At 34.3% G+C, this 19,476-nt stretch overlaps 1 protein-coding gene across 10 annotated transcripts in view; it reads left to right on the forward strand.

The window, feature by feature from the left end:
• The window catches only part of LOC135201401 (E3 ubiquitin-protein ligase TTC3-like), a 409,740-nt gene that overhangs the window by 263,868 nt on the left and 126,396 nt on the right, over window positions 1-19,476 (forward strand). For all 10 annotated transcript variants that reach the window (XM_064230282.1, XM_064230284.1, XM_064230283.1 and 7 more), the window contains 6 exons: window positions 5,936-6,018; window positions 9,467-9,664; window positions 14,656-14,785; window positions 14,955-15,091; window positions 18,597-18,857; window positions 19,106-19,442. In XM_064230282.1, coding sequence (XP_064086352.1) covers window positions 5,936-6,018; window positions 9,467-9,664; window positions 14,656-14,785; window positions 14,955-15,091; window positions 18,597-18,857; window positions 19,106-19,442 — 1,146 coding nt within the window. The remainder of the gene's footprint in view (window positions 1-5,935; window positions 6,019-9,466; window positions 9,665-14,655; window positions 14,786-14,954; window positions 15,092-18,596; window positions 18,858-19,105; window positions 19,443-19,476) is intronic.

The following is a 19,476-nucleotide window of genomic DNA, read 5'->3' on the forward strand; positions in this document are numbered from 1 at the left end:
TAGTTTTGAGATGACTAGTGGTATGGTTTTGGCAGCAACACCACAAGATTGGCATTATCACCGAACAAGGGGGTTTCTTTCCCTCTTGTTTTGGTTAACATGTTCATGCTCGAGGGGATCTGTTGTGCACTCGATAACTCTGTAAGACGAATGCGCTCCAAGATGGAATGTGCTACTAGGCAACTCAGCCTTTGTTTTCGAGTGAGGAACAGAGTACTCCCTTCTCATTGAGTTTTTGTTCACCTTAGTGTTGTTTCTCTCAGCCCAGCCTTCACAGACTTGAGTCTCTGGTTGGCTCTGGATTCTTGCTTATGGTTCCTATTTTGTGCTCCACATTTACCATTTTGAGAATCATTGGACATATGTCTCATTGGACTCCTTACCATGTTTCTGTTTACCCTACAGTACAACAGAAGTCTGTATGTCTTCTGCTTCATCGCAAATGATCCATAGGCCACTGTGATGATTCAGAATGTTTTTTTTTTTTCGTCTTCCATATACTTTTGTCTAATTCGTAAAGTGTTCAACTCCTAGTTGTTCACCCTGAATTGGAGTGAATGTTGGAAGACAGCCTGCCTTGATAGCTCTGTTTCCAGTGTAAAGAGAAGAGTTCCTCCTAGAACCCGTCTCTTCTGTCTAAACGTGTCTTCCATTTTATATGGACTTCATGTTTGGGACACTTAGTGTTGTGGAGTGTTTTTAGGCCTAATTAGAAATGAACCTAAGGATTTAAAAACAGCCTCTACTTTCTTAGTTTTCAGGAGTTATTTGCTCTTTACACCCAGTCTGCTATTGAACTACTGGAGTTGTAAGCAATCTTTGCTTCTTTTATTTTTTATATGTGTTGGCTTAAAGTGTGTCGAAATATTTCAATACCCCAAGACCATTTTTAGTGAAAGGCATGGAATCACAGAAGGAAGCTCAGGATATTCTCCTATTATTATCACTTCTCCTTTTCAGTAAGGTGTTGAGTTTGGAGAGCCTGGGGGTACAGTGTACCTGGAGCACCCACCACTCAGTGGATGGGTCTTGACTTTATTTCAGTGTAGGTGTTTTCTGGTGGTTTTATTTTGGTGCTGCGCCCAGGGCAATGGCAGGCACCTATCATACTTTGCTAGCCATAGGAGCTTTCCCCTCATTGCAAAGTTTACCCCTAAGTAGCAGGCGACCCTTGGCTTTACCGCCATGCCACACCACTACAAGTTAAGATGAGTGCCAACCAGAGGAAGTATTCATCTGCATAGCTCCTTAACTGATAGGAACAACAAGTGTTGTTTTTTCAATGCTAGCGACTTTTCTATTTCAAATTCATTACATAATTTAATGTTTTGGAGTAGAATATGTCCATGATCTCACCCTCTTTCAATGTGGAATCAGCTATGTAATTACTGGGTAATTCTCATATACAAAAATTATATTTTTATAATAAGGTTTTGTATATATTTACCCAGTAATTATATGATCGGACCCTACCCGCCTTCCATTTGATGTACATTATGTGTTAAACAGAATTAAGTGGTTAGTTAAGTCGTTCCAAGTATTGCCGTTGGGGACTAGAATTGTATACTAACACAGCAATTGAAGTGCTACCCGCAAATTAGGCTGCTGTACGTCAAAACTAATATCTATATAATTGCTGGGTAAGTGTATACAATACCATATTTTACCATAAAAATGTATTTTCTCACCTTATTGCTTTCTGTGGTGGTTTATAGTACTTTTTAGGTATACATAGCTTGTCTAGATTTGGTTAAGTTTGGTGTTTTAGTAGCTATTTGTGGTAATTGGTTTAATTATGTTTGTGAATTAAGTATTGTAATATTTTGTAATCCAGTTTAATAATTATTTTATTCTGGCCATTGAGCCTGAATTCCTTTTTATTGTGTGGCATTTTTTGTATGTTTCACAAAATACACACATTAATTAATCTTCTGGTTACTTATGATATTTTCTGGCATAAATGACCCCTGGGAATACAAGACACCTCCCTCATTTCAGAAAGGAATATTAAGAAAAAAATTTTTTGTGTGGTTACCTGTACAGGCAGTCCCTGGTTATCAGCAGACTCAGTTAATGGTGAGCTGGGTTTATGGCGCTTATCTAGCACCATAGAATTGGCGATTTATTGTGCCAAAACTCGCTGAGTTCAGGTTATCGGCACCAAAGCTAACAAGACGTGCCATTAACCAGTTATCTGAGTCATTAATCGGATATTGGTGCCATAAGTTGCAGAGTTTCAATTAAGACAGAACCCAGCCAATAACCGGGTACTACCTGTAATCATTTCAGTTTTTTGAAATGCCAGTAATCCCGTAATCATATGGATGGCCACTATCCAAAACTCAACGTTATCCAACTCTTGTACTAGGGACCAAGACCCCCGAGATATAAGATTCATATAAAGGCACACAATCATTTATCTAGAATCCGTGGGGTCAGATATGTTTTGGTTTTTTAAATTTTTGGGATTTTGGAACTGTGGGGTCAGGCATAATCAAACGTCACTACTGCAGCGAAAGCATTTTTAAACATTTTCTCTGGTTTTTCATCATAATTATTTTTCATATATTTTATTATTTATATCAATAGTAAAATAATGTTAAATGAATGTCAGATCATTAACATCATCAGTAATAAAATAGTGGAACAATTAAGACCATATGTTCACTAACATATTTTTAACAAAAACACTTTAAAAGTGCAAAAATATACATACAGGCATTCCCCGGTTATCGGGGGGGGTTTCCGTTCTCGGCAAGGTGCTGATAAGCAAAAACCGCCTTTAACCGAAATTCAGTGGTCTACGGCACTTATGGCTCCAAGATTCGGTTAATGGTGCCGATAACTGCGTCATGGCGCCTCTGTCAGGTATGTTATGGCGCCATAACTCGATTATAAGCAAAAGTGCCGGTAACCGAAACTCAGCCTGTTATGGTGCCATAAATTGCTGTTTTTATGGCACTAGACAAGCCCCATAAAACCGGATTGCCATTAACCGAGTCCGCTGATAACCGGAGACTGCCTGTATTTAAACATTACTGTGATCATGATTATTTGACTGCTGATGGCAAAAATTACTAAATAATTTGCTTTATAGTATAATTATTTCTTCTCAAAAACAATAATTTTAACTGTAATAAAATATTAATATGAAAAATCCCACTCAGTGCGTCGTCGTGATCAAATGTATGACTGCAAACTGATGATGATATAGTGACAAGAAAGAACCCTCTCCAAGATTGGTATGATGAAATGTATTTTATAATCTCACTTATCATTAAAATTCACGAATATTATTTAACTTGAGAATTTTAATAAGTAAGACTATAAAATACATTTCATCATATTGATCTTGGAGAGGGTTGTTTTTTCTTGTCACTGTGTTGTCTGTGTGGGATTTTTTTTATACCACTATGTTATTAAAGTTGAAATGGTTAAATTCTTGTTTTCTAGAAAAAGAAATTATTTTTGTCGTCAGCAGTCAAATAATCATGTTGATGATAGGATTAAAATTTTGTACCATCACGACGTGTCTATAAATAGAACAGAAGTAGAGGGCAGTCATTGGCTAACAGATCTCCAGGGCAACAAGCCAGAGTAATTAGGTTGTATGTCAAAGGCTTAGGTCTTCTTTAGATTTAAAATTTTTAAGAAGAATGATCAGGTGTGCCAAACCTCCAGTCTGTTCAGGATTCTCATAACTCCCTTCAATTGTGAGTCTCTCCTACTGTTAAGACCAAATGTTTGTTTCACATATGAACAAATGACAAATTTTAATGGTATTTTTCATAGCTAACAAACCTGAGGCCTTAACATTGACTGGCCTACTCTAGCCACCCCACTTACATTTTGTCCTGGGTTGGAAGAAAGACTGATGCATCACTGGATTAAAGCACAGCCTCTTGACTTGCTTCCACCTCAACTAAGTACTGAATGCCGGATGCCACAGATTCCATGCATTTACAATTTTTTATTGTTTAAACTGGTTTCCAGCTGGCACCAGAAGATTTATCCTACTGTTAAGACCTCAGGTTTGTTAGCTATGAAATATACAAATTAATTAAGGGCACCGGCCAGCTAATGCCATTTTTTAAGGACAGGACTTTGACATTCATACCACTTATTAAGGTGACTTGGGACATCTCCAAACCGTATATGATTTTCGCCTCTGACCTTCGGTTTTGTGATGCCTGTGCAATTCATCCTGAAAATAACCATTTTTCAAATTCTGTCTCGTCCAGTGATACTTGATATTAAGACCTTGGATTACTACCATATGTATAGACCTGATGCAGACCTCCAATTAAATGAATTTTTTTTTTCTAAAGGTAATTTTTTTTGCTAGATATGAATTTTTTCATTATAGTAAAAAAATAAATCCTATAAATCAAGAAAAAAAATGTCAGAAAAAATGAAACAAAAAATTGAAAAATGGGCTTCATTTTATTATTCTATTATGTCTTTCTAAGTTATATGCCAAATTTTAATGGTATAGCTTTAAAACTAAGAGAGAAGATAGACTTTGAAGGTCAATAAGTATAGTTTTGAGATAAGGGTGTTCAAAATTTTTCTTTGTATTTTTACAGAGACAGTGTTAACAAATCATGATTACTATGAATCTTATATTCCTTTTTGAGTATTACTAAACCAAGCCTATGTTATTTATCACAATTTAATCATAAATGAAGACCCCTTTGCTCGAAGATTGTAGCCTGGGGCACTGCGTCAGGCGAGACGGGCCACTCCTTACACAACACTTTCTCTCTCTCCTTCACTAACTCTGCTAATATTGCCGATATTGTGATCTTCTGAACTCTTTATTAGAGCGAATTTTCTTCTTCTGTATGTTAGTGAGATGTTTTCCTTTTCCTTTCCTTATTGGTATGATGAATCTTGCCGAAACAAAGAAAAACAGACATAAAAGCAAGTGAATGTCAGAGATGAAACTTGAACATGTACCTTCTTTTTACAAAGATAATGTTAATAAATCACGATTATTATGAATTTAATATACCTTTTTGGGTATTAATAAACCAAAACTATGTTATTTATCATAATTGAAGATCCTTTTGCTGAAAGATTGTAGCCTGGGACACTGAGCATCAGGCGAGACGGAGCGCTCCTTCCTATGCAGCACTCTCTCTCCTTCACTAACTCCGCTAATATCGCCGATATTATGATCTTATGAACTTTTATTAGAGCAAATTTTCTTCTTCTGTATGTTAGCGAGATGTTTTGCTTGTCTTTTCCTCTTTGGCATGATGAAATTCTTGCCAAAACAATGAGAAAATGACTTGAAAGCAAGCGAATGTCAGAGGTGAAACTCGAACATGTCTCTCTCATGTTTTTGCTCACACTGAAGGCTGTGTAAGCATACCTACCCATCTTATGACTCATGGAATCTCTACAGATGCCATTCCTCACAATTTGTTTGATAATAATTATCAAAATTTACGATAACAAGAAATACTGCATTTTTTTGTACGGATCAATGTTTTTGGCTGATAGTTACTTTTATTAATTACCCTGTAACTTTGAAAGTAAGAGTAATTTTGACAAAATATTTTGTATATGCATTGTCCATTGCCATATGAAGCTCCATGAATTTTATCATCACTTTGCCAGGCCCCCCTTAAAAATTTGTCATTTCTAAGCGTTTTTTTATGGTTTTTAAGTATTCATGGTTTTTAGCTATTCGCTTGGTGTTGGGTTCTGGAACGCATTCTCAGCGAATATGGGGGTTCACTGTAATTGATGGTAGTACTTTGTAATAATGATGAAACTTAATTCATAATTTGACTTAAGAATGGGCATACAAAGATGGAATTTTTTCTTTAATCTTTTATTGAAATTGGCGAGTGAGGAAATAAAAAAAATTCTTTACTTCCATTTATTGTTAGAGTATTTATTTTTTTGTAAACTATCCTGCTTCCAGACTACTACTACTACTCCTGCTAATGCAGCCTTCGCCAAACCACAAGGTTCTCTTAATGATTGTCAAAATAATATAAAACAAAAGTAAGTTTTTTGAAGAGAAAAAGTGAGTATTTTGTTGATTTTTTAATTTTTGAACCCATTTATATCAGTTTTCTTTGTTTGCTGTCTTCATTCATTCATCAAAACCAGATGATTTATTCAAATATACATGGTTTGATAGTTGTTAATGTGTATAATAACTTTTTAGTGTATTTTGCATGCAAACTAGAAACATTGTGGATATATTATTGCTTTAAATGTCATCTAAATACATACACTGTATATTTCCTTTTATAAGACGACTTTTAAATCCTAAAACTCGCCCCTAAAAATTGGGGGTCTTTTTATACTATAATTCTAAATATCAAACCTTGAATTCTAAGATGTGTATCCGTAGGCTAGACTTGACCTCGGTGCTATAGCCTAACCACCAACATAAATAAAGATTCACTTTATGAAATAAACTGATGATAAAGGTAATAAAACCATTTTTACTTTATTTGTTATTGGCATATCAAAATAACAGATAGCCTATTTGAGGAGTATTTCTAAATCAACGAAACAAACTTTTATATAATACGATCCTAGCTAGGAAAATGTAAACATCAAGTTATGGTTGCGTGCACAGCAACATTTATCTATCGGTAACCTCTTAGAAATATCAATGGTAGTGTAATTACAGTAGTAATAATGTTTAGGATAACAATATTCATTTTCATTAAGAGTTTCTTATACATATCACAAGATTGATCACATGTGCCACCATCATACAAATTCCAGTCTGGTTCCGGCAAGTCAACTTCAGCTTTGTTGTTGATCTCATACAAATCACCGAAGCAACAACACACTCTACTGTCACATTCCCCCATGCTTTTATAACAAAAGCGCAGCAATGATCAAGTGAGCAGTATGCAAAGCTGTTTGTAACTGTTTAGAACAATTCAGTCATATGAACGATAATTGTATACGATCATTGTTGTTCATTATTGTATGTTATTGTTAGTGGTTATTTGAGAATGGCGATGAAACGTAAACAAAACTATGTTTTCCCTTTTAGACTGTTTGTATGAAAAACATGATACAGAATTGGCTTTGTTAATTTATAAAAGAAATGTGTCTCTCAATTAAGTTCCATTCAGCAACTAGAGGCAGTGATGATATTGGTAAAACGTAATCAGTTGGTTTTATGAAGACTAAACAAAACCTAATGCGATGCATCAACGCTCTGTTCATATATTGTAATATGATAATACATGCATTATGATTACTGTAAAACAAGTTTTATTAAAATTATTATTCTCAACACAACTATTACTCTACTTTTGCAAGTGGATATCTATGAGTGTAACAACCTAACCGAGGCAATAGTCTCTCTCTCTCTCTCTCTCTCTCTCTCTCTCTCTCTCTCTCTCTCTCTCTCTCTCTCTCTCTCTCTCTCATATCAACTGTAATACTAATGATACGCCTCCATCTTCCACTAACAAACTCCGGTTTTTAGAATTCTGGATGAAGCGATTATCGTAAACATATTGACATAAATAACTGAATCGAGAAACAGCTGATCGCTGACGTTATTTACTGTAACTCTTGAGAGTTTATCAAGAGCTCCGTTAAAATTGTCAAGTTGTTAAACCTTGCCTGTTCTCAATGGTGGCTTCCAAAGTAAAAATAAAATACATTTTTGTTCATCCCTCATGCAATGGAAATTTCAAGAAATAATACTGGCAAATTAAAGCTGCAGGTTATAGCTGAGGCTGAATAAAGCAAATAACGACCAGGCTGAAGTGATGTTCGGAACTGGAAAAATTGCATCTCGTGCTTATACAATAAAGTAACATGGGAACGTTTTCAACTAAAATTAATTAATTTATGATAAAAGGTATCTATGAATTATATCTCTTCTAACAAATAATGGCAGTAAAGATATCGATAATAATCAAATGCAAATGATGTACATGACAATGTTTATATTGTGTAATACAGTAACAATATGATAATTGTAATACTGTAATTGGATACAAAAAGCAAAACAACCTTTATTTAATCCACAATGTGCAGCGTGTCACTTAAATCGATGCTTTACATGCTGCACAAGGACGACTTTGATATGATTGATGCTTTATTTTCAAATATCGAGGTAGATTTAGTCCCTCCCCTTAGCTCTGTTTCAGTGACACCGACACCTTCACTGGCCATTCAGCTCACTCTTGAACATAAAATAGCATAATTGTAAACCTTCCATCAGCCCCAGGGGCTGGGATCAGGGAGGCTTTCATATCCTGAAGTTACAACGTTCGAAAATTTATATAAATCTTTGTTTGTATTGTGAATTTTGGTGATAATGGCTTTTGATGATGATGAGTGTTCTTTTCCATCAAATAGTGACATAGAAACATAATTATAGTGACAGTGACGATAGTAATGTTGGTTTAAAAGTTAGTGTGCATATGTCTGTTAACATACACACACACATATGCAGGCAGTCCCCGGGTTACGATGGGTTCGGCTTATGACGTTTCGAAGTTAAGGCGCTTTTCAATAATATTCATCAGAAATTATTTCCAGGGTTATGACGCCTACAACGCTGATCTGGTAGATGAAATATGACACCAAAAATGCAAAATAATCAATATTTGAAGGTTTTTTTATGAAAAATGCAATAAGAATGCAGTTTACATAGTTTTGAATGCACCCAAAGCATTAAAAGTAAGTTTTTCTTTTGATTTTTGATGATGCTCTGGCTTACGACGATTTTCGGCTTACGACGTGTCTCAAGGACGGAACCCCCATCGTAACCCGGGGACTGCCTATACACCGATTCAACTAATTAATAAATGCTGTATATATTTTGTAATTTTATAGGTGGTTCTTGAATAGCTAAGGGGTAGAATTGTCATGAAAAAATGTGAAATTATCTCAGAATATACGGCATAAAACATTCCAAAACTAAAATGCAGTTTTTGAAAAAACTTTTCTTTCCAAAATATATTTTCAAAATATCCTCTATTTCATTTTTCATGATTAATCTGCGAAACAAAGAGAATGCAACCATGTGTTAAAATTAGGTGATAAGTTTAAAATTGACAAAGAAAATATTGGTTCCATTACTGATGTTACTAATGCGTAATATTGCTGTCATCCTTAAGTGGCAACCCCCTGGCCCTCTTTGGGTAAGTTATGATTATTGTAATATAGTTGTACTATTTAAATTGAGCAGATAACCATTTTTCTCAAAAAAACATATCGGTATTGTAATTTATAAGTCATCCTATACTACAGATATGTGATATTTTTATGAAAATTTGCCATGATTTTTTACCTTGTCTTATCTAAAGGTCGTCTTATACACGGAAATATACTGTATGTACTTAGGAGACCTAAAAGAAAGCCATGAGGATTGCAATCTACTTCACTATTCCAAAGAATTTTTACCCTTTAAATTAAGTTATTCTACATTACTTTAACTTTCTCCTCTCTGGACTTATTGTAGAACCCAAGTGCCTGTACCTCCTCTGCCAATAGACCCTGAAAGCCTAGATAAAGTTGCTGTTGTTATCAAGCCAATGATAGATGATGATCTTGCGGTTCCAACAAAACTATCAAAGAAGAAAAAGAAAAATAAGAAATCAAAAGAAGTCATTCAACCTGATCTTTTAGGTGATCCATTGGATACAGTTGAAAGAAGCAAGTAAGTACTTTCAGTTTCATTGTCTTTCGACTATATTAAAGTCCTATATATCCAGAACCTTGGTATCCAGCTATCTTTATCAACTGGAATGAAAATGATTGAAAATATATATTGCATGATTTGTTACGCAATACAGGCAACCGCCCATATTCGCATTCTCGAGATTTGTGGACTCACCTACTCACAGTCATCTAAAAATTCACAGGGGGACTTCCTCATTTGTAGGTTTTTCTGCCAATAAATATTTAATAATAATTAGTTTATTTTGATGTTATTTTTATGAGTACTTGAATACATTTTTATGATATGAAAATGGTTTGCAAATTTCCAAATATTAATATTGATTAACCCCTTGTGGACAGATAACATACATAGTATACAGTGGTCCCCCCATTTTCACCTGTGAATAGTTAGAATCCGCAAAGAGTTGGAATCCCTATAAAAATGCTGAAAACTGCCTATTTTGTTACTTAAAACTCAAGAAAAACCCACTAAAAATTTTTATACTTGGTTTTTTTAATAGTTTTATCACAAAAAGTGAATTTTATGATGAAATTGATAAAAAAAAAAAAAAAAAAACAAGGAATTTGTGGATATTTCTCATAGAAAAATACAGCGAATATGCGAATTTTACACGAATAATGCAGGGAAACATTCCCAAGAGAAATCCACCAATGTGTGAGTCTGCGAATCCGGAGAACGCAAATAGGGGGGTCCACTGTATATGTTTACATAGCATTGAGGCAAAGTCCAGGTAGCATACATTTATGTTAAAGGTTTGCGGGAAAAATGTCCTTAGTTCCATTTATCACCATTGGCAATGCTTCAGATCACCATATTAGAGTTGGAGGGAACTGAGAGACCTTCAGTCTTGATTGAGGTGGTAAGGGAGAATGTTGTCACAACTTCCCATCCAAGGATACATTGTAAATATTTTATAAGTATGCAAAGAATTGGTTCCCGGTTTTATTTCTATCATTTATGATATTGCCTTAGCTGTAATTTTAATTTGACAATATAGAATAAAAGAAAATAGAAAGAACCCTTCCAACTTTGTAAAATTAGCATATTTTTACAACTGTCTTAGGGAATAGAGGCCCGCAGGAGTAGGGACTTAACTTTCAACTTCCTGTGGAAGGTACAAACATTTTTTTACAATTTTTTTCTTATACCATGATAGTATATATATCTTCCTCTTTCCATTGTTTTTATTTTCTTTATTTTTTTAACATTTTTTTTGCATTAGTGTATATTAGCCTGGACTGTGAGGGTTAATAAATGATTTACTAATTTTCAAATATCAAGATGGATAATACTGTATTATGTTTAAATAAGATTAAATTGTATTAAATAATAAAAATAATAACTCTCTCTCTCTCTCTCTCTCTCTCTCTCTCTCTCTCTCTCTCTCTCTCTCTCTCTCTCTCTCTCTCTCTCTCTCTCTCTCTCTGTTTTGTATGATAAATAACTAAATGAGTATTTACTTAATACATAGTAAGTATTGATTTTCACATATCTGTAAGACTAGATAATAATAGTATACACTGTTAGTACAATATTTATGCATCCCTATAGTAAGTTGTTTTAAAACATAAAGAACAGAATTTCCCCAGTCTTTTGCCTTTAAAGTTGTGAAGCAGAAGAGGGGGGGGAGGTGGACCTGTCAGAAATGTCTCATTACTTGACAGAAAGTGACGCTGATCTGATTCTTTCTCACTCTGCCAAAGGGTAGAATTAGAAATTCATTGATTAATTGACAAATAGATACTTAGTTCGACCCTCTCCTTCTCATTGAAAATGATATACGGCGAACTCCGGATTCGCGGACTCACAGATTTGCGGATTTCTTTCTGGAACATACATCCCCACTATTTGAGGAAAATTTGCCTATTTGCAGTATTTTTCTATGAAAAATGTGCACAAATTCCTCTTTTATTTTCTCTCTCTCCTTCTTCTTCTTCATCAGTAAATGCATTTTTTGTGACAGAACTATTAAAAAACCAGATACATATATACATTTTTAGTGGGGTTTTCATGAGTTTTAGCTAACAAAATAGGCACTTTTAAGCACTTTTACAAGGGTTTCAACTATTTGCGGATTCTAGCTATCCGCAGCAAGGGTCTGGTCCCTGGCCAATTAGGGGGAACACTGTACATATGGCAGAGAGGAAGAAGTGTTACCTATAGATGTTCATTTCAATCTCTTGATACTATAAGGAGTTATTCTCTCTCTCTCTCTCTCTCTCTCTCTCTCTCTCTCTCTCTCTCTCTCTCTCTCTCTCTCTCTCTCTCTGTTTATTGGCTGTTCGTATATCTTACTATAATGGGTGTTAAATATGTCTGTCCATCTGTCATTCAATCACGGCCAAATGGCAGGTCCGACAGGCATGAAACTCGGCAGGGTTATAGTGAGGACCTCTATGATGGTTTATAATGGGGTTTCAAAGGCACTGGTGGGGGTAGGCCGCCTTCGCCAAAATGCTGCTGGTTCAACCCGCTGACTTAATAACGTTACGAATTTATCATACCTAATTTTCGGTATACATGGTAAATAATGTGACTTTCGATTTTTTATATACATGCTAAACTAAGACATCAATCAGTGGCACCAAAGGGGGTTGGAAGAGGAAGTGAGAAGGAGAGTAGAGGGGCTGGTATGGAGAAGAAAGAGGCTAAGAAACAGAAGGTTGGAGAGAGAGAGAATTTATCAGTTGCCATTCAGTTACCTCGGGCAGGTCAGTACAGTAATTTCTGGATTAAAATGGTAGTCAGCACAAGGTGGTGCAAGGAAGCTTCTTTGAGTTTTTCAGAGTTTTCCCCTAGCAATGCCGGGTTGGTCAGCTGGTATTTGTAATGGTAAAATGTTTAAGATGAATTTGAAAGGATATTAATAATATAATTTCAATGATAAATACAGTAATAGAATAATAGTTTAAGGTATATCTGATGTAGGATAATACTTTTAAGTGTACATTTGGTATTTGAACTTTCAAGATAGGCAGTTATAATAAGCATTTTTAGGGGGGGGTTCTAAGGATTCGTGGATTCTATTCGTGGGGTTCACTGTAGTTGAGATTAGCTCTTAAGCAGCAAATTCCAGTTCCTGCAACATGGACCGCTGTGTATGTTTTGAAAGAGGAATAATTAAGATTGTAAGCTCAAAACTTAAAATAATACATAATCATAAAGTATGCATATAAAACAAAGTTTATGATAGGCTAGATAAGATCAAATGTGCATAGTATCTTTGATATTAATGTGGGATAATTGTCATACAGGTAGCATGTCCAAGTTTGAAATGAGTTGGTAAGAACCACCTAATGGAGAACAGTGGCAAAACATATGTTGATGTGTGGATATGGTTTGATTATACAGTTATTGATTAGTTTTAAATATTTTTAAATATGGGATTTAACCAGTAAAAGATATAGCTAAGAGTTTCACTTGCCTGGCAGTTTGGAGAGGGAGACTGATGCACATCCAGAGGCAGAAGAGTCTGAAGATGTATAAGCCAAATCTCTTCGTATGACATATTTATAATCTCTTTTGGCAAAGAATAACCGCTTGTCCACTTCTCTCAGTCGTGGTACAAACGTGGTCGGTGACCAACATACACCTCATGTATGTTTTGGTTTGGAAGTCAGCTGAGGGTGATTGTGAGATAAGTTTATTCTGCTGTATTTAACTCAAATCAGAGCAATTATCTTATTTCTAGTTATTGTAAATGAATCTCTAGATACTCTATTGATATGGAACAAGGTTATTTTACATTATATGAAGTGTTTTCAAGTCTAAATATCTCTTGAAGATGTATCGTTGTGAATAAAATTTTGTTATTTTTTTGTTAGTAGATGGCACTGAGGGCATGTTTGCATAAAAAAATTAAGAGATTGCGTTTGATATTTTTACTTGATTTCGTCAGAGTACTACGAGCTTTACATATTTATCTTTAATCAGAGTGAAAACAGTAAAATGTGATTTTTCATGCCAAATAATTTTGATTAGAACATGTTTCTCTCAAATTTTGTTTATGATTAAGTTTGATGGTACTATACCAAAGTTTGCAGGAGTTTCATCCATGTTGCCAGTGCACAATAATAGTCGTTAGCAAATGAACATTCTTTCCTCTGCTTTAGCTACAACTTGCAGCTTAAATATAGCAGTATATGCCCTTGCCAATCTTCTCTCCATAGCGAATATGGGTTAGTAATGTAAAAATATATCAGTCCTATTCTGTGTGACGGGATTTGTAACATAACTACGGTATTTTTTTACTATTATACGATGGTTTGAAATGCAAGCAAACCTCTGTTGTTATCAGATTTGGTTGTTCATAGTGAATCAGCTGTTTCTGGCTGATGCGTTTTCACAACAAGTAATATGTATTCCTTTTTTCAATATAGTATTTCTTCAATAAAAGAGTTAATAATTAACATTAAAAAGACTGAGTAACAGCCAAAAAACATTTTGAAAAGTGTTTGGTGCTTCCAATGAATCCTTTCTGGGGATGACTTTGTGTTTTTGGCTGGAAGCACGGTTCATGAACCGGAACAAAAATTTTTTGAATGTCTGGATTTTAACCCGATTTGTTCATGAACAGGACTGTTTGGGAGTCAAGGTATCACTGTAATAAGTGTTTTTAGAGGGAGATACCAAGTTAACTTGGATTTTTGCTTAATATGGGTAGTTGTGGTTCCTAACCCCCGTGATTACTGGGGATCATACTGTACCGGTAAAAAATGATTGAAATAATAATGTAAGCACAGTCAAAGGAAAGGACCAACAAAGTTGGCTTTGTTGGTTATGCAGGAATTTAATGCTGCAGGCATTTCACCGTATGCATTCAAGGCCCCTCATTGTTGATCAGTACCAGTTGTGTGACAGGGATTTTCAGGTTTCTGAATATTAGATTGTGATTGAGTTGAAATACGAAGAACAAAAAAGTATTTCAGTAGAAAATCTGTTATTCTCTAGAATTATTTTTTTATTAGGAGTGAGTATGTTGCACGGTTACGGATACTAAAACAACAAAGAGAAGCTCAAGAGTCGGATGCACAAAATTTACCCAGGTCTACAGGAAATGGTTTTCGACCTGCTGATCCTCCTAAAATATCACAATGGGTAAGCCATTTGGTGATCTATCAGCTTTATGTTGGTGCATTCTTACACTGAAATATTTGTCATCATGTCATTAGACTGTTGTTGGAGCTCATTCTTATCAAGTAACCGATTATATTTTTTTATTGTCATTTTATGTTGAAGATGCATCATAAAAACAAATACTTTGCAGCTGGACCCAGAGAACCCATTTTATTTGCCACAACATTTGCAAGATAATCCAGAAGAGTTGGAGAGGATACTCCAGACAAAAATGATTGCATCAACATCTCCCAATCTCGACAACAGTGCTATTACAACCTTACTTGAGTATGTTTCATATATAGTTTGCTTTTGAATGATACATGTTTATTACAAAACATGAATGGTTTTACTATTTTTCAGTCCCTGCTGGCCCAGTGTATGCATATGGATAATTGGTTCCAAAAAGTGTGCTCATCCACGTTGAATGGATAAATAATGTTCTTTATTTAATGTAGTCTGTTTCAACTCATACCCATTACTTGTAATGAACATAAGGTTGTGGTCAGTGAAATCCCAGATAAATTACAGATATAATAAACAAAAGAAAACAAAAGCTCCTGACCTGCTTTGTTTACAATCATTTTGTCAACACTACTGAGTGCTGATATATTACCAAGCAACTAATTTTAAGTAGCACACAGTATAGTATCATACATTTTTATTATCTCTCTTCAGCCACTGAAACTACTGAACAGTATAATAACCATTAATTTCTATTTTTTAATCTATCTTTATCTAATGAAACATAAATTGACATTATAACTGAAGAAGAATTCTATAAAATGTTTGCCTGCTTCGATGAGAGCAGTCTTCGATTAATTTTCTATTTTACGATAACTTAATTCACAAATGTCTTTTTTTCATGAAATTTATTGCATGAATGAGGTTTTCAGTTTACAGCATAATTTTACCAGTAAAATAAAAAAATACACGATTCTTTGTGAATCATAAATGAAGAGCTATCAGTGGACGATATACAAATGGCGGCTACTTTGTTTACATTCGGGAAATAAAGGTTGTACTTATTAACCCTTAAACGCCGAAGCGGTAAAGTAAAATTTGTCTCCCGTGTGCTGGAGGTGTTTCGGAGTGAGTGCGGAAGCGGAAAAAATATTTTTGTCAAAAAATCACAGCGCGCTTAGTTTTCAAGATTAAGAGTTCATTTTTGGCTCCTTTTTTTGTCATTGGCTGAAGTTTAGTATGCAACCATCAAAAATGAAAAAAATTATCATTATCATATATAAATAATGCGATATATGATAGCGCAAAAACGAAATTTCATATATAATTGTATTCAAATCGCGCTGTGCTCAAAATGGTTTAAGGTAACAAGTTACTTTTTTTTTTGTAATGTACACTAAATTGCAATCATTTTGATATATAACACATTGTAAAATGATAAAAGCAACACAGAGAAAATATTATCACAAAATAATGTATGAATTCGTAATGCGCGGACGTAAAAAAATGTTTTTTTTCAAAAATTCACCATAAACCTAAATATTGTCCTAGACACTTCCAATTTGTTTCAAAATGAAGACAAATTATTTAGTATTACTATACTGTAAGAGTATTAGCTTACAATTGCAGTTTTTGACCATATCTGACGAGTTAAAGTTGACCGAATGACGAATTTTTTTATATATTTTTTTTATATATTTTTTTAAATGCACTTATTTCGGAAATTAGAAAAGCTACAACCTTCAAATATTTTTTGTTTTATTCTACATAAAATTGCGCACATTTTCTTTCATCATATAAAAACTTTATGTAACAGCTAATTTAAAATAGTACAAACATTACCACAATCGCACGTATGATTTTTTGGAGGAAGAGTTACCGCTCGCGGGACATAAAGAAAATGTTATTTTTTTCATAAATTCACCATAAATCAAAATATTGTGCTAGAGACTTCAAATTTGTTGCAAAATGAAGGTAAATGATTGAATATTACTAGAATATAAGCGTTTTAGCTTACAATTGCTTTTTTTTTTACCATTTCGGTAGAGTCAATGTTGACCGAAGGTTGAAAATTTGTCACTTATCATTTTTATATGGAAATATTTCAAAATTGATAAAAGCTACAACCATGGGTTGTTTTTAGTTGTATTTTGCATGAAATTGCGCACATTTCCATATATAAAACTTGATGTAACGGCTAATTTTAAAATGGTGCAAACATTACCACAATCGCATGTATGATTTTTTTTCGGAAGAGTTACCGTGCGGACGTAAGGAAAAAGTTTTTTCATAAATTCACCATAAATCGAAATATTGTGCTAGAGACTTCCAATTAGTTGAAAAATTAAGGTAAATGATTGAATATAACTAAAATATAAGAGTTTTTGCTTACAATTGCGCTTTTCTACCATTTCGGTAGAGTCAAAGTTGACCGAAGGTTGAAATTTTGGCACTTATTGTTATTTATATGAAAATATCTCAAAACTGATAAAAGCTACAATCATGAGTATTTTTTTTTTGTATTCTACATAAAAATGCGCACATTTTCATATATAATACTTCATGTAACGGCTAATTTAAAATGGTACAAAAATTATGTCAAAGTGACGAAATAATTTCTGAGATGTGTCACAGATACTTTTTAGTGCGGCAAGAAAGAAATTCGCGCTTGCGCGCCTGCGTAACGATTGTAAACAAAACAACACCTTGATCCGTGAACTCCCAGCATCCCCCAAGGCGCGTGATTCAAGAGTTTTCGGCTGGTAGGCCTAAAAGTATTTTTCTGCGAATTTTTAAAAAAACTTTTGTATGTCGACGTAAAATACGTCCAGTCGGCACCCGAGAGACAAAAAATGTCGACGTAAAATACGTCTAGTCGGCGTTTAAGGGTTAAAAGCCTAGAACAGCCATAAATTTAAAACAACATACCAGTAATCAAAGAATCTCAGATAAGTAAAAAAAAAACATTTATATTTATTGCCATGGTTATTATACAAAAATAAAAGTTGTCGACTTATGTGGAAAGAAATGCTACTTTGTTGACTTGGTTGTCAGGGAATCAGAGAATGTGGTAGGCTAAGCCTAGTCCCTAAAGTTTGCACTTTTTAATATAGAAACAACATAACAGAAATAAAAAATTCTCAAACAAGTAAGACATTCGTATTTATTGTCTGTCGTCGGGAAATCCAAAGCCTAGGCTTAGCCTAGTGCCAAATTACACATTTCCAAAACTAACCTATACCACATGTAATGTTCAGTCCCAAAATTTTAGGCCATAACGTTGGTCTTTAAATATCAAACCTTAAACAAGAGTATGTACAGTAAACAATAATTTAAAGTTTTTTGATGAAAAACAATAAAAATGCAGTTAACATAGTTTTCAATAGACACCCAATTTTCAATTAATGGCAGTTTTTGCTTATTGGCACAACCCCCCTGGAACGGAACCCCTGCCAATAACTGGGGACGGCCTGTATATAAATTTAAGAAAATTTGAAAAAACCCCTGATGGTTGGCAATACTGCCTTCATTCATAGCAAAACCATACATATGTGTGTGATACAAAAATTGGTCTGGTGATATAACACTTAGCAGAGGACTTTCTTACAAAAGGGCTTTCATTCATTTCAGTCTAAGAGTATCTGTATTAAATATTGACTTGAGTACGCAAGCATTCTATCTGGGTCAGATTTAATTTTTCATCTCTTTATTTCAGGAAAATTTCTAGGAAAATCATTGGTGCTTTGCCATGTTCTATAAGAATGTATAAGTATAATAACAGTATAAGTGGTGTCATTTGATAAGTGGGTAAGGGGATTCCTTGTTCCAGATTTGTGTATGGGTGGCTGAAAGCAGAAGGTCCTATGTCAATAAATGATGACCGACTTAGGCAGTATGTGGCAGAGAATTTCCCACAAGATGCTTTAAATCATGTTAACCACTGTGGAGGCATTAAGCAGTTTTTAATGCAGTCAATTGATTTTGCAATGATAGATGAAGTAATATGTGTAAGGGACCATGTTGTTCGAGCCCAAGATTTAATTAGAAAAAATGTTGCTGAGCGCATGATGAGCTCCAAATTCCTCATCAGGTATGTATGGGTGCATCTGTATGGTAATGATGTATTTATGAATTAGATATATTTTGAAGATATAGAATCAACATTTTTGTTTCTTTTCCTTTCAGTAGAAAGCAAGGAAAACTTTGTTATATCATGAAAACATTAGAATTTCTTTAGCTTGCTAGGTGTTTGTGTTACTTTTGATTATACAATTATATTCATTTGACTAGTATAGTACATGCTGACTTGAAATTTTTTTTGGCTTGGTTTTTTCACAGTGATGGCCGAAAAGCTAAAAAATTCTCTCATCTTCTTGATGATACCAAAAGCAGTTGTTCGTCTTCATCATCCACTTCTCTTCTTGTTGGCTCTGGGGTTTCATCTCTCACCTCTCGAACTACGTCTGAATCACTTAATCCAGTTTTAAAGCCTCTTAAAGTAGATTCTGTCAGAGTCAATTCCACGGAGTTGCCTTCTCCTAAAACTAAGCAAAAATCACAGTGTGTAGTAGATCTTGACTCATTTACAACTGATCTTCCTAAAGCAAACTTGGACCATGACAGACCTAAGAATAAATTTGCTATGGAAGGCTTGAGTGACCTTGACTCCTTTGAGGTAAGATTTTGACATTTTATTGGTCATTAATGAT

Source organism: Macrobrachium nipponense, chromosome 28 (assembly GCF_015104395.2).
Source record: "Macrobrachium nipponense isolate FS-2020 chromosome 28, ASM1510439v2, whole genome shotgun sequence".
NCBI classification, from domain to species: domain Eukaryota; kingdom Metazoa; phylum Arthropoda; class Malacostraca; order Decapoda; family Palaemonidae; genus Macrobrachium; species Macrobrachium nipponense.